The sequence below is a fragment of the Oculina patagonica genome, chromosome 8 (genome assembly GCF_052425735.1).
Source record: "Oculina patagonica isolate OP01 chromosome 8, crgOcupat, whole genome shotgun sequence".
Lineage (NCBI taxonomy): Eukaryota > Metazoa > Cnidaria > Anthozoa > Scleractinia > Oculinidae > Oculina > Oculina patagonica.
Window position 1 is genome coordinate 22,738,712 of NC_135765.1, and position 16,038 is coordinate 22,754,749.

General features: G+C 39.6%; 3 protein-coding genes across 11 annotated transcripts in view; all 3 read right to left on the bottom strand.

The window, feature by feature from the left end:
• The window catches only part of LOC144661919 (uncharacterized), a 103,515-nt gene that overhangs the window by 15,341 nt on the left and 72,136 nt on the right, over positions 1-16,038 (bottom strand). The window lies entirely within an intron of this gene.
• LOC144661927 (uncharacterized) lies at positions 4,788-8,045 on the bottom strand. Its single transcript, XM_078522640.1, has 3 exons — positions 6,280-8,045; positions 6,039-6,128; positions 4,788-5,478 (listed from the first exon to the last, which is right to left on the bottom strand). The coding sequence occupies exons 1-3, from the start codon at positions 7,999-8,001 to the stop codon at positions 5,419-5,421; spliced, it is 1,872 nt and encodes a 623-aa protein (XP_078378766.1). The 5' UTR covers positions 8,002-8,045; the 3' UTR covers positions 4,788-5,418.
• LOC144661936 (uncharacterized) lies at positions 8,055-15,495 on the bottom strand. Of its 5 annotated transcripts, XM_078522650.1 has the most exons (6): positions 15,361-15,417; positions 12,264-12,339; positions 11,770-12,100; positions 11,092-11,331; positions 10,044-10,455; positions 8,055-8,943 (listed from the first exon to the last, which is right to left on the bottom strand). In XM_078522650.1, exons 5-6 carry the CDS (start codon positions 10,375-10,377, stop codon positions 8,210-8,212), a joined length of 1,068 nt encoding a protein of 355 aa, XP_078378776.1. In that variant the 5' UTR covers positions 10,378-10,455; positions 11,092-11,331; positions 11,770-12,100; positions 12,264-12,339; positions 15,361-15,417; the 3' UTR covers positions 8,055-8,209. The 5 variants fall into 5 exon arrangements, with proteins under 5 accessions (XP_078378776.1, XP_078378777.1, XP_078378778.1 ...); XM_078522651.1 differs by lacking the exon at positions 15,361-15,417 and having other exon boundaries at positions 11,770-12,073; positions 12,264-12,341; XM_078522654.1 differs by lacking the exons at positions 8,055-8,943; positions 11,770-12,100 and having other exon boundaries at positions 10,216-10,443; positions 15,361-15,495.

The following is a 16,038-nucleotide window of genomic DNA, read 5'->3' on the forward strand; positions in this document are numbered from 1 at the left end:
AGGAGGCTCGATGTAGTTTTTTTTTAGCCGAAGGGTGGTTATTTTGAAAATTAAAATTATCTAGGAAGCCAATGTTCGATTTTTGCCAAAATATACCATAATGATCAAATATGACCAAATTTTAATGTTTTACCTGTCACTTAGTCACAAAGGTTACCATAGCAACGATTGACATTTTCTTTTGTTCTCAAACAAGCTTGATTTTCTAGACATCTAGATTAACTCTTGGTGTTTATTTTTTGATATGTTAAAGTTTAGTAGATTGACTAACTGTAGACGAAATTTTAGAAAAATCTGTAAGAGCGTTTTCGAGTAAATCAAGATTGAAATTTTTAGAAAAACACCGTTTTAATAAAAAATAGGCGCTTTAAAATAGTTTCGTATTATTTGAGCACAGTTACTCTCATTAAAATATAAATACTTACACCATCAAAGACCATTAACAAAAAGCGAAAGACATTTCGCTTTAATATGTTAAAATATATCGACTGCCGATTGTAGGAAATTATAAGAAAATACCAAAAACTTCATTCTTGATTTACTCTTAAACGCTCTTACAGATTTTCCTAAAATTTTGTGTACAGGTAGTCAATCTACTATACTTGAACATATCAAAAAATGAATACCAAGAGTCAATCTAGATTTCGAGAAAATCAAGCTTGTTTGAGAACAAAAGAAAACGTCAATGGTTGCTATGGTAACCTTTGTGACAAAGTGACGGGAAAAAATTAAAATTTGGTCATATTTGATCATTATGGTGTATTTTGGCAAAAATCGAACATTGGCTTCTTAGAAAATTTTAATTTTCAAAACAACCACCCTTCGGCTAAAAAAACTACATCGAGCCTCCTTAATTTGTTTATCCTTTGAATGTATAACAAGGCACTTAATGTCTGTTCCCTCAGAAAACAGTTAGTTTTGTTTTCCCTCGAATCTCGATGTTTCCCGAGACAAACATCAGAAACATTGAAGCTCTCGAGAAAACAACACTAACTGTTTCTCTCGAGACCAGACATAAAGTGTATAATATTTGACGCCTAAAATGCTTCTCAGCTTAATTTAAACAAATCGTTGTTAAAAAATTGAAAACGATTTCCTTTCAGTGTTTTTAAACGCTGAAACCACAACATATATAGTTGAACTCTATTGCAAAATAAGTGCAAACATTAGCTGTTTCCACCAATGAGAACGGTTGAAAGAGTAAACAGCAAAGAGTTTCTTTTGCTGAATTATCCTTCATGGATTGCCGAACGTTTTAGTACTGACAGGACTTGACGAGATACATTTGTATTTATGTATAAAGGTAGACAACATCCGGGTGTATTTTATGGAGAAATTGTAGTTTTGACCGAAAGAGCTTTGATTTAAGTTTGTCTCTTAATTCTCCAAATCTAGTCCATAAACCCTTATCGTGTACATAAACCCTTATCGTTTTTAAATAAAGGAGATGATGATAGTCCATCCCAGGCTGGCTCGTCTCATGTAATACCAGGCTGGAAGTCTGAAGTGTCGTATCAGTGCCGCCATATATAGTTGACACCCCCCCCCCCCCCCCCCCTTCCCCCTCACCAAAATTTCAGCGTCCAAATAATATCCAAACTATTGCGACTTGACACTCCTTTTTTATTCTGTATTAACTTGTTTTTCGAAAAGCCTGTTTGTACAGTATCCTTTTGCACAAACTTAACTCCAAGAGATAGCAAACGTTGAGCTCATTGACATTGCCAGGTTGCTAAGTTACCCCAAGATGGCGGAAGACGGCTTTCAATTTCTGGACTACTTCAGACAAGGATATGAATACTCTTTAAAAACTTTAATATAAGTTAATAACATATATTTGTTGTACCCTGTATTACCGAAACATTTTGGAATGAAAAATGTAAATATAATTATAATTCGCTACATTCGGCCGCAAAATCAAAAACAACAACTTGTAATTAGCTATAGACCATTAGAAAAGTTCTAGGGGATGGTGGGGATTTTTCAGCTCGGATGAATTGTGTTTTCTTCCACTGGCTCTGCAGCATATTTGGGGGGGGGGGGGGGCAAGACTTCTGCAATTTTTTTTTATTTTTTTTTTTTGGATGGCTGGAAAATAGTCGTGAGGGTCGATGTGTGAATTTTCTCCCTTCATCGGCTATGCATGAATTTTTTTGGACATTTTCCCTTGCACAATGTTTTTTTGTATTTTGTCCACCCCTTATAAATTTTCTAATGGTCTGTCCCCTACACTGAAAAAATATACCCGACTGGATTTGTAAGAAAATGAACATACCCGTAGGAAATATATCTTCACTTATGTAATACCGCATTTGCTTTTCGAAACTCGGGAACTTGTATAGCTTGCCTAAAGTAAAGCGTACATAATTCCTTTTTGTAGATTTTTGCATTGCTTTTTGTTTGTTTGTTTTTTATTAACTCTCACAACAATACAATACGAACAAAAAACAAACATTAATATGAAGTTGCGAAATCGTAATGTCATTTTATTGCGGGCCATTTCCTGTTACTTGACAGTCCGCGTTTTATGGTTCTGTGACCAATCAGGCGACAGTACGTGTTCATGGCGTGTATAAAAGAGCAGTTATCTGTAACACTGGGCCCTTCCTGGGCGCCATCATCCTGTGCCAACTATCTTGTCGAAAAATCGTTAATTTTCCCACCGCCTCCCCAGTCACCAACCCGCGGACTGTCATTTATTTTCGTCTTAAAGTCTTTTCTAAACGTGGCGTAATTTTGTCCCCCACCTTTCCTGAAGAGATGTTAGTTTTTGGTTTTATTCATTGTTTTTAAATAAAACGTCACTTTCGTGGCCATTTATCCCAAACAGTTGGTCTTCCAATCTGTGTTCTACTTTTCTCTTCAGCAAAACTAGTGAGACGCTTCCAGAGCTCTCGATTTCGTTACCTCCAAATAAATGCATCGCAATAAAAAGACAGATATACAGGGGTATATAAAAAGAAACGATACTATCGATTGCTTTTCACTGCTAAGCAAGGACGATACAAGCAATAAGCACACTGCAGTAAAGCAAAAAAGAAAAGAAAAAAATGAAAGGAAGAAAACTATCTGATGGCAGAAACCTTCTCAAATGAAAGTTCAAAAGTTCCCATTTCTTCGGAGGTGTTTTTTAGTATTGCTTCTGTTTCGTATGTAATTTTAAGATATCGCCGGTAGCCATCTATGTGAGGTATAGCTTCTTTAATATGACAAAGCCAAATGTTATGTCTTTGAGAATCGCAAGAGAAATGAGGTGTGCGCGGTGCATAGGCAGGTTTAGTTTCTAACTACTTGGGAACCCGGTTGAATGTAAATATCAGGACTCAAACATTAATGCAAAATATGAATAAATAAGTATAATATAGCTAATTATTCAGAGATTTGACAAACACTGTTGAAAAATGAATGCACAGTTTAATTCCCTCTTTGCCGGTTTTACATTGTCCAGAATGATTATCTCTTCAACATCATTTCTGCTTGGATGAGCTTGTTTTCATTTGTTTTTAAATTGTTGTCCTCCTCCAAAGCATCTGAAGACAGTAAGGAAACTTTTAACCAGGATTGTCTTCAGGTGTTCTGCCAGTTTTTTTTTCTTTTTTACAAGTAGAAACTAAACGTTGTTGGTATATTTCTACTTATTAAACTTTTGATTTCGTTTTTCAGTTTGCGTTTGAGTTTTTTATTATCATTACTTAACTTGTTTGAATTGATTTGTTCTGCCAGTTTTTTTTTTCTTTTTTACAAGTAGAAACTAAACGTTGTTGGTATATTTCTACTTATTAAACTTTTGATTTCGTTTTTCAGTTTGCGTTTGAGTTTTTTATTATCATTACTTAACTTGTTTGAATTGATTTGTTCTGCCAGTTTTTTTTCTTTTTTACAAGTAGAAACTAAACGTTGTTGGTATATTTCTACTTATAAAACTTTTGATTTCGTTTTTCAGTTTGCGTTTGATTTTTTTTTTATTAATATTACTTAATTTGTTTGAATTGATTTATGTTGATTTTTTTGTTGGTCGAGAGTTGATGGTTTGTGGTTTTAGGGTTAGTGTTTACTCGTTAGTTATAAGAAGTGTGCATTTGGGAATAGTAGGGTTCAGGAATAGTAAGCGTTGGATAAGTTGGAAGTCGAAGATTTTAGGCTAAGGGCCTGTTTACATGGAGGGAGGGTGCCCCGGCTAACCGAGTTACGCGGCTAGAAGGGATAAAACCTAGCCCGCCTTTACATGCAGAATTCACAACCCTTCTACCCGAGATGAGACAGCGTCATTGAAGCGTGTCACGGCGTGGGAAAACAATGTAGCTCCAAATGATTGAAGAAAAATATGACTTTTTACTGAATAATCAAGGCTTTTCGTCTTCAAACCTATTTTAATTTGATGTGCGAGTTCTCAGAAATTTACTGCGTTCATTTTTGGCGAAATTCAATCGAAATTCAACAGTATTTGGCCGCCAAATTGAAATTAAATTTGTTGTGTCGTGAATTAGGATAATCATTCCCACGAAAATTTCGAATTAATTAGCTGTTGCTCAAAGAAATATTTCCAGGCGACCGATAAAACTTATTTTGATCAAATAGCACTGTTTGGGTCCAGAATTTATACATTTTATGCCATTAACTTCAAATTTAGTTTAAAAACACGCGCGAAAACTTATCCCGGCAAGCCGGGATAGCTCGGGCATAACCGTTTACATGGAAAAAAGCTATCCCGCCTAGAAGGGTGCCCCGGGCAAGTAGACCGAGTGCCCCGGCAAGGCGGGTTACCCTTTAGCATTTATTTGAAGGGATATTGGTAGATACAGGGATCGGGTAATGGGAGATGCATCCATGTACGTGGTTGTTAAATTGGTATTGTGGATTAAGAGAATTGGGAAGTTTGAGGAGAGTAAAAGTTGGAATTGTGGTAATGGAAGGGTCAGGGCAGCGGGGACAATGGTTTTGGTGGGGATTAAAGAAATGGGAAGTTTGTGGATAGTGGGAGACTTGAGGGGTCGAAAACGTTTGTAAGAAGGGTGTTGGGGTAATGGACAATTCAGGAAAGTATAGGGTAAAGGAAGGCTTGGGTGTTAGTGGGTTTAACAGTAGCGGATATTGGGGTTAGTGGGTTGGGTTAAGAGGTAAGAGGGTTAGTGGGTTAATGAGTTAGTGAGTTAGTGAGTTAGAGGTTTAGGGTTAACTGGTAGGAGGGTAAGTGGGTTAGGATTTTAGTCAGGTTTTTGAAAAACAAATTTTTTTTATTCTTTTGAAATTTTTTGTTTTTTCTTTTGCTTTTTACCTCATTTTAAATTATTTTTACCCGCTTACCAAGCAGAAAGATGTTGCTTATTTACAAATCATGTTGAAATAAAAATAAAAAATTAAAAATGTTCACGGCTTGGGTGACATTTTGCCATGACCGGAGACGACCTGCTCCTGGTCTTATTGTCTTCTTGGTCGAAGCCTCCGCAAATAGGGAGTGTTTCGTCCCCGTTTTTGAACCTGTGGCATAAACGGTGCAAAGGAAACATAAAGCTTTTAATTGCTTTGAACAGGCACAAAATATCGTAAAGAAAAGGCCATGAAGCGTTGTACCGTTGTACAGTTGTAACGGGCTTATTTGTAATACACATTTATCTCTACAAAGATTAAGGAAAAAATCTGTCCTTTTGGCATAATTTGCTAGTGTAAAACTTTTGTGTAAATAAATAAAAATTTCTTAGTACAAACAATCACTCGGAGAGTACTTAAAGGAGGAATGAAACGCTTAAACCAATTAAAAGTATTATACAGCATTCCCAATCACTGAAATTATCTAATGAACTGAAATTAATTGTATTGTTCACGCAAATTGTTCTTTTCCAGACATGTGCTATTTATGATTTTATAATTTGTGCTGTATTACAGCACTAGCATCAAATATTTATAATTATTTTTAAGAAGTGAAACATTTTTCAATTTGTACTCCAACTAAACACATGTTGGGCCTTGCGCGAATGCAGCTCGTGATTGGTTAGTGTAAATAATAAAGAAAGCGAAAAAACTTATTTTTATACGCATACCTCGGGAACGAAGGCTTCTCCGTTCCACACTCTCTTCATTCGTCTTCGGCGAGCTCTGGTCGATTGAGACGACTGTGCAGTGCCCGGCTCCTGTAATACAAAAACAATAAATTGTTTTTTTAAAACCCTGCCAAACAGTAATTTATAAAAGTTGGGGTTTTTTGCCTGCATGTATTAACCATGTTAAGTGTCTAACTGTATTTTAAAGAACCTATAACGAAAGAAAACAAAAAAAACTTACCTGACGTTGATGGATTCTGCTTTCCAGAGAAATGGAACCAACTGGATCCTGGCGCACGGCACCAACCAGAAGTTGATACGCAGTCCTCAGGCAGTAATTAACAAAACCAGTGGTGTCAGGTGTGTCTACATCAGACGCCAGGGCTCCAACAGACACATCCTCAGTCTTGATCTTAGCGCACAACGCTGATGCATTTTCAAAATTGACAGGCACATCACATGGCAGCTTAGAAGAAGCGGAAATGTGACTAGAGTCAGATTTGTGATTGCCTTTCTCCATAGTTTCACTGGAAACTGTAGGAACAGTAGCCTCTTTAGAATTGACAGGTACATTACACGGCAGCTTAGAAAAAGCAGAAACGTGACTGGAGTCAGATTGATGACTGTTATCCTTCACTGCTTCATTGCCACACAGCTCCTCTTTGGAAAATGCAGGAGTCGCAGCCTCTTCCGAATTGTCATGTCCATCAAATGGCGGCTTAGAAGAAGCAGAAACGTGACTGAAGTCAGATTGATAACTGTAATCCTGCTCTTCTTTATTGCCACACAGTTCATCCTTGGAAATCGCAGGAAGAGCACCCTTTTGAGAATTGACAGGTACATCATATGGAAGCTTTAAAAAAGTAAAAACCTGGCTAGAGTCAGAATGACGGCCCCCATCCTCCACTGCTTCATTGCCACACAGTTCATTCTTGGAAAATACAGGAACAGCAGCCTCTTCAATGTTACACTGCCGTTTGAATTTACGCAATGGCTCAATGAAATCTTCAGACTGCCTGACAGACTCATCCACGTTCTTTACTGAGGTTCTCTTCCGCTTCCTTTGCCTTGTATTTCTCGCCTCGGCTGCCTCGTGAACATCCAGTGAAGAAACCTCACTGTATTCACTGAATTCATTCTCACCCATGTTCCTGGCTTGTTTGGCAGCCACAGCTTCAGATGACTCGTGAACATCCTGTGGAGAAACCTTTCCAACGGGCATGCTGATGTAACGTGAAAACGACCGGGTCACTGCCAAACAATGGTCACTCACTTTACAAATTACACAACTGCATTCATTGATTTCATTTCCACCAATGCCGCTGGCCTCTAGCTTTTCAGTAGCAACAGCCTCGGTTAACTCGTGTACATCCAGTTTGGGAGCCTTTTCAAAAGGCATGCTCATGTTGGTAGCAGAGGACCCTGCCACTGCCAAAGAATGGTCACTCATTTTACCATTATGACTGGTGACCTCACTGATTTCGTTCTCACAGACGTAGCCTGTGTCTTCGGTACCTACAGAATCAGATGACTTGTGTACATCCGGCGTGGAAACCTTTTCAATAGGTATGCTGATGTTAGCAACCGGGGACCATGTTAATGTCAATGAATGGTCACTCATCCCATCATTATCGCAGGTAACCTCACTGATTTCATTTTCACTGATGTTACATATGTCTTTGGTAGCAGCAGCGTCAGTTGACTCAAGTTTATCCAGCGAGGAAACCTTTTCAATGGGCATGCTGATGAAACGTGAAAATGACCGCGTCACTGCCAAACAATGGTCACTCATTTTACAAATTGCACAACTGCATTCATTGATTTCATTCTCGCCAATGTAAACATCTTCTTCAGTAGCAAAAGCTTGAGATGAATCATGTACATCAAGTGAGGAAACCTTTGCAATAGGCATGCTGACACTGGTTGCAGAGGATCCCGTCAGTGTCAGCGAATGGTCACTCATTTCACTCTTATTACAGGTGACTTCACTGATGTCGTTTTCGCTCATTTGAAAGGTTTCTACTGTTGCTTCAAAATCAGATGACTCGAGTTCATTCGATGAAGCAACCTTATCAACGGTCATGCTGATGTAAGGCGGAAACGACTGTGTCACTGCCATCCAATGGTCACAACTTAGACAACTGCATTCACTGATTTCATTCTCAAAAAGGTTACCAGCATCTTCGGAAGCAACACCTTGACATGACTCCTGTACATACAGTGAAGAACCTTTTTTCTATAGGCGCACTGACGTTTGCAACAGGGGACCCTGTCACTGCCAATGAATGGCCACTCATTTCATTAGCAAGTGAGGAAACTGTTTCAGTGGGCATGTTGACGTTAGCTTCAAACGACTCTTTTAATACCAGTGTATGCCCGGAAGAGATATGCTTCTCTAAAGAATTTCCCTCAGGATACTTTAAACCCATTTCACCATTGGAATATTCAGAAACAGAAGACCCTTCAATGTCCAATAGCCGTCTGCGTTTTATTAATAGCTCAACGAAATCTTCATCCAGGCAGTTTTCACAGCTTCTCTTCCGTTTTCTTGACTCATGTTCATCCAGTGAGGAACCCATTTCATTGGGCGTGCTGATGTTTAATGCAGACGACCCAGCCACTGACAAGGAAATGTCACTAATTTCACCATAGTCGTAGGTCACTCCATTGATTTCATTCTCACTGATGCTACTGGCTTTTTCGGTGTCTTCAGTTGATTTTTGTCCATCCAACAAGGGCGAACCTTTCACTGCAAATGAATGGACACTCCTTTCACTAATTTCACAGTTGACTTCACTGATGTCGTCCTCGCTCAGGTGAAAGGATTCCACTGTTGTAACGGCTTCAGATGGTTCGTCGTGTACATCCAGCTGGGAAACATCTTCAATAGGCATGCTGATGTTAACTGCAGAGAAAACTGTCTCTGTCATAACATGATTGGTGCATTGAGAATATCATTAAAGCGTTCGGTGATTTTGCTCTCACTTATCAATGTTTTTTGTTTCTTCTGGTTTTGGAAGAAGCAGGTAACATTGGCAAAGAGAGGAAATCCTTTCGCTAGGCATGCTGATGTTAACCTTGGGGTACCCCTTCATTGCTGTTAAGTCATTATAAGAAACAAAAGGTTATGTAAATCCACCAGTCAGAAATGAAAACAAAATCACTGATCCGCCTTATTGCATGCAACACATGTGTATGGGTCACGATGGAACCTTTAAGTTTAATGTTAGTTCACTTCAACCCTAGTTGTGCATTTATTCCATGTGGAAGCAGGTATATGGCCAGTACAGTGCGATCAATGCATTAACCGGGAATTGACACACCTCCATCAGCGAAACAGAAAATATCTTTTTGACCCATTCTCGTCCAGGATCCTTCTAATCTTCTGCTCTGTGCCATTGATTGCAACCTCTAGCATTTCTCGATTTTTGAGCATGCGCAGAGTACTTGTTCTGAATTTACAGCCAATCAGATTTGACAATGAGCCTGTGAGTCCCGGATTTTTAGTGTTGGAGCCAGCCAGAGGTATTGATCCCTGGTGCAGACCATAAGGATCGTGGACTCTGGGGACGAGAATGTTTCTGACCTAAAAACCATCCCCAACCTTGGTCATTTGCGCAAGCCCAGACGAAAATGTCATAAATGCGAGACTAGTGGGAAGAAAGGCAAGTCATCATGCTAAAAGTACATTGGAGCTTAGTGAGCTCATAACTGGCCAAAAGGGCTCCACTTTGAAATTACAACGCAAAGGAGTAAAATGCCCCCCCCCCCCCTCCCAAATATCGATTTTTATGACCCCTCGAACCTTCCAGTAATTTGAATGAAACGTGATTGTCCTCCCTGACCCCCGTATTTTGTTTTCTCAATCAAATTTTGTAGCCTTTCTTGAAGTCAGGATTCTACTGTATTTTCATTCATTTTTGCTGCCAAATATGTCAGTAAACTTGCAGAACCAGAACAAAATTAAAGCCATAGATAAACATGTAACAGTATCTTAGTACATACCTCTTAATCCTTGCCATGGCCTCACTGCAAGAGCTTCCTCTGTCTCCATAATGCTGTTCCCCATTAAAGCTTGTTCCAGAAAAGAGGAATCTGTCACTGCCAATGAATGGTCACTCATTTCACCAATATCACAGGTTACTTCACTGATTGCATTCACACAGACGTTACATGTTGCTTCCGTAGCTACAGCTTTAGAAGACGAGTCTACATCCAGCGGATAAACCTTTTCAATGGGCATGCTGATGGTAGGATCACAGGACCTTGTCACTTCCAACGAATTGTCACTCATTTCACCAACATCACAGGTGACTTCAGAGATGTCGTTCTCGCTCATGCGAAAGGTTTCTACCTTTTTTACAACCGAGCGGGAAAACCTCTTCAATGGGCATGCTGGTGTTATCTGTAGAGGAAACTGTCTCTGTCATTAATAAATTGATGGCTTCATTGAACAATATCATTGGAGTGTTTAGTGAATTGCTCTCACTAATTAATATAAGTTGTTTCTTCTGGTCACGAAAGACACAAGTAACATCGGTAAGGAGAGAGTATCCTTTCATTAGGCATGCTGATTTTAACCTTGGGGTACCCTGTTATCAATGCTGTTAAGTCATAATGCTATAGGCTTTGTTAATCCACCAGGAATGAACAAAACTCACTGATCCATTTTATTGCATGGTAGACATGTATGTTAGTCACGGTTGAAGTTCACGTCAGCCCTAGTATTGAAGCAGTTATATGGCCAATGCGATCAATGCATCCGTCAAGAATTGAGGCACCTACATCAGCGAAACAGAAAATTCCCGCCAAAATATTCCTTTTTATTACCCTCAAACCTCACAGCAACTCGAATGAAAAGTGATTTTACCCCCCTGACCACCGTATTCTTCAGGTTCTGTTTTATCAATCAAACTTTAAAGCCTTCGAAGGTTTTTTGAAGTCAGGACTCTGAATTCTCATCAATATTTGATGTCAAATATATTGGTGAACTTGCAGATCCAAAACAAAATTTAGGCCAAAGATAAACACCTAACAGTAACTTAGGACATACCTCTTAAGCCTTGCCAGGGCCTCACTGCAAGAGATTCCTCGGCTTCCATAATGTTGTTACTCATTAAAGCTTGTTCCAGATTTAAGAAATCTGTCACTGCCAATGAATGGTCACTCATTTCACCATAAACTTTACTGATATCATTCTCACTAACAGGAAAGGTTTTTACTGTTGCTACAGCTTGTGACGACTTGTGTACATCCAGCGGGGAAATCTCTTCAATAGGCATGCTGATGTTAACTGCAGACAAAAGTGTCTCTGTCATTAAATCGATGCTTGCACTGAGCATTTACCATTGGAGCGTTCAGTAATTTTACTCTAACTAATTTATGTTAGTTATTTCTACTGGCTTCGAAAGACACATGTAACATCGATAAGGTGGGGAAATCGTTTCACTAGGCATGCTTATGTTAACCGTGGCTTACTCCGTAAATTGTTAGGGGGGGCCCCCCCCCCCCCCCCCCACTGTTAGGTCATAATAATTGACTACAGGCTATGTTAATCCACCAGGAATTAACAAAACTCACCGATCCGCCTTATTGTATGATGCACATGTATGTGGGTCACCCTTAAGTTTAATGTTAGTTAACTTCAGCCCTAGTTTTGCATCCATTTCATGTGGAAGCAGTTATATCGCCAATACAGAACAATCAATGCATCCATCAACAATACACGAACCTCCATCAGCAAAACAGATATCGACTTCCTGACACTTTTTCGTCCACAATCGATTTGGTCTGTGCCAAGGATGGAGACTTGTTGTATTTCCCGATTTGTGCGAAAGCTCAGAGTACTCGTTTTGAATTTTCAGCCAATCAGTACTGTCAGATGTGACAATGAGCCTGTAAATCGCAAACTTTGAGTGTTGGAGCCAGCCAGCGGTCTTGATCCTAGGTGGTGCAGACCAGAAGAATCGTGGACTCTGGGGACGAGAATATTTCTGAACCAAAATCTATCCCCACATTTGGACTTTTCCGCAAGCCTAGGCAAAAGCGTCATAAGGTGTATTCTTGAGGAAAGAAAGACACGCCTTCATGCTTCAAGTTGCGTTTTGAGCAGGTTGGGGCTTATTTAGCTCATAACTAGCCAAACAATTTTAAAAATGAAAAAAAATGCGATTTAAGTGAGCTTACAGATCCAAAACAAAATTAAAGCCATAGACAAACACCTACCTCTTAATCCTTGCCAGGGCCTCACTTCAAGAGCTTCCTCAGCCTCCATAATGTTGTCACACAAGAAGGGACAATGCTGCAATGGAACAAGCTTTATCATCATCATAATAAACTTCTACCACTTTCTCAGCCAGCCAGAAGTAAAAACCAAAACCAAACTTGACTTGCTCGCACATATTTTGAGGTGCGGCTCAATTTCTTAAAATAACTGTACGGGTATGTGCCACGCCACAGGGTGTATCTATTTTAGAGACGCTAAGCGTTGGGGGGGCGGGAAAAAGTGTGTTAGCTAGTCGCGACGGATTAAGTTTTACTTATGATTGGCTAAGTGGCAGGAGATTTCTAAACCAATCACTAAGCGTACATGTAATGATACAAAACCAAAGCAAACGCAAATTACTTTTGACACTGAAACTAAAACAGCGCTAATCACTCAAATCACAACTCCACTTTAAAATCTTATTCCCAGAGCCAGCATTCCCTTTGACCAGCTCACAGGAAACGCAATACGTCTGGGTGATTCCAAAACTGGAATCAGGAATTCCTGGTTCTGGTTTGACGGTGCGCGTGCGCCGGAGATTGTGGACGAAATAAACAAGTTTTCAACAACCAATCAGATTTGGTCGTCTTTTTCGCAGGCTTTCAGTCTAGCCCAGAGGTCTCGATACTTGGTGGCGACTGAAAGAATCGCAGCCTCTGAGGATAGATTGCTTATGATTGAAACACAAGGCATTCACCAGGTACCAGTGTTTGATTGTAGATGAACTATTCAGAAGGTTACTAAAATTATTTGTAGTCAAAAAAAATAGTTACTCAGGTCTGTAAAGAATTAAACACCGGCCGATGGATCTGACAAGGTCTGCCATGGCTAGTGTTCTACAAAACCACTGTTTACGACTTGTAAATGTATAAAATTCATGCCCTAAACAAATATTCCCAACTTTTTTTCTGTTTTATTAAATAATGTTGAAATGTTAGAATCCGCTCAATTTTCTGGATTAAAACAGCTGAAGTTCGTCCCAATTTAAGTCGATCCCGAGTTTTTCCGACGCGGTACATTTGAGTAAAACATTTTAAAATGCGGTGCGTATAATAATTCGTAGCAAAAATAACTATAGGTGGATTTCCACTGAAGCGTAATTTTTTACGAGCGTTTACGTACACGTTTACGCAAGTCGTTCATACATTGTCTCTACTGTACGATGAATTGAAAAGAGGTATTACCAATAAAACAGAACTTCGTAATTTAAATTTAGCGGTGTTTAGCGGTCGTAAAAAGAGAAAAAGTTTCTCGCCAAAACTAAACTTGAGCGCGCTCGCCAATTGCGCGATGTTTGCCGACACTCAGACTGAAAAAAAATGCAGTCGGAATTTCCAAATGTTTCGCTTAATTTTGATTTTGAAAATTTAGAGAATGAAACTCTAAAAAAACGAGTGGGAGAAAAGGCGGAAGAGAAACTTGGTAAAAGTGTTGAAGACCAAGTCAACACAATTTGCAGTACGTACCTTGCAAGCATGGCTTCAAAAGAGCGATAAATACAACTGGATTTTTGGCTGAATTTGGTTACGGTAAATACCTAATCGTACCTTTTTGGCACACTTCAGTGGCATATCAGGCTCGTTTGGTCTCGCCATGGGTATTTTGGCTCGACTGCGTCTCGCCAAAATACGCACCATGGCTCGACCAAACTCGCCTGATATGCCACTGAAGTGTACCAAAAAGGTACGATTAGGTATAAATATCGTTTGGCCGTTCGTACGTGCGAGGGTGGGTACGTGCGGGTGAGTGAGTGAGTGAGTGAGCGAGTGAGCGTGCGCGCATTCAGAGGGCATTGTTAGCTTGTGTGCTGCTTGCGTGTTTTTGCTGCTATACTTGTGTTTACACGTGCGTTTACACAACCATGTGCACGTGCGTGCATGTTGTGTGGGTGTTAAGTAAAGCTTGTAAGTTTGGGCGTTGGCGTGCGTGCCCTGCTTGTTTAAGTTTGCGTGTGCGTGTTGTTTTTCACATTTTATTATCTTTTAGTTTTTGCGTTCGACGGCAGGAGAACGCATCCTAATCTTGCGGTAGCCTGTGGTCCCGTGGTTGTCCTGTGAACGCACAAGCGAAAGTAGTTTTCTATGTGTGGTATTATGTATGTCGGTATGTGGCAAGTTGGCCTCGTTCTCATATGATTAGACATTAGAAAGCAATTAATTGCGTTACAGCGACGTCAACAAAGACAGCGCGCGCAAAAACAATTCATGAAGCCGATAACGCTAGGCTGTAAACAATTTGTGTGTTCGACGGTAGGAAAACAAATCCTAATCTTGTAGTGGCGTGTGGTCCCGTGGCTGTCCAGTGAAAGTCGTTTTTTGTGTCGTTCTATGTATCTTGGTATGTGGCAGGTTGGCTAATTAATGACGTCGCAGTTTCTTTGCGAGAGACCCTGGGAACGAGGTTGATTCGTTCTTACGATCTTCTTCGGTTTGCGTTTGCGAGTTTGCCCTGTAAATTGTGCTGAAAAATAAACGTTTCGGCAGTCCTCCTTATAACAGTAGTAAAAAGATTGCTGTGCTGCCTCGTGTACTGTTGGATTGAGATTGTTTCTCTGATAGTTTCAAGTGATGTTGGATGCGCGCTTTATGTTGCACAAACGGTCGTTTTAAACTTGTATGACGATATAAACAGTCGTGTAACTCGGATTACGTTTGCTAGCCTTATCTTGGGTACCTATCTTGGGTCGAACGCACTCCCCTAATCTCTGATTATTACTAGTAATATCTTAATTGGTAAATTAGATAATAAGATAATTGCTTCCAATTGATTATTCGCATTATTACGTCATTCGGTTGTCATTTTTCCCCATGTTTGCTTGCAATATGTTCAATCTTCAAATGGAATAATCTCAGTGTCCTCCTGTTTCATTTTAAATTGTTGAAAAATCATAATCCGTTTAATATTCTGGATTTGAGTGGTTGAAGTTCTCAAAGTCGATCCCTAGTTTTTCCGAGGCGGATAATTCCAGTACAACTTTTGATGCGCGCGCACCACTGCCGAAACAATTTGTAGCAAAAAGTCATCGTAAAACTAAGCAAACAATAAGCTTTTTCTTACCTCTTTCTCTGATGTTTTCTTGTTATTGCTTTCTGTTTCTTCCTTTGATTCGTTCATCTTGTTGAAATTTCAACTTTCGTATCGCGAATTGACGACTGTCGAGAGCGGCGAAAAACACGTCTGCAGTCGGTAAACACTTGACTGAAAATGAACAATTGGTAATGAGCGCGCCCAATTAGCACGTCACAATGAGGATACCAATTACAGGGCAACTAGTGGAGAATTGATATTTGCGTTCGACGGTAGGAGATCGCATCCTAATCTTGTGGTGGCGTGTGGTCCCGTGGTTGTCCTGTGAACGCGCAAGCGAAATTAAATTGGTTCTTTGTGTCGTTCTATATATTTCGGTATGTGGCAGAATGGCCTCGATCTCATGTGAGAAGACATTAGAAAGCAATTAATTTCGCAAAGACAGCGCGCGCAAAAACAATTCAATTAATCCTTTACCGCTTGGCGGTTAACAATTTTATTAAGCAATTATTTGTGTCATATCAACGGATTCAAAGGTAATTAACGCCGAAAGTATAAATAGGACAACGAACGATTCAATAATTGAGTGTAACCTTTGTAAGGTTTCAACAGTTTTAGCAATGTCGTTCATTTTCTGCATGGACTTTTGATTGTAGTTTGCACATCACAAACAGAGCTTAATTAACAAATAAAGAAGCCTCGACTGTG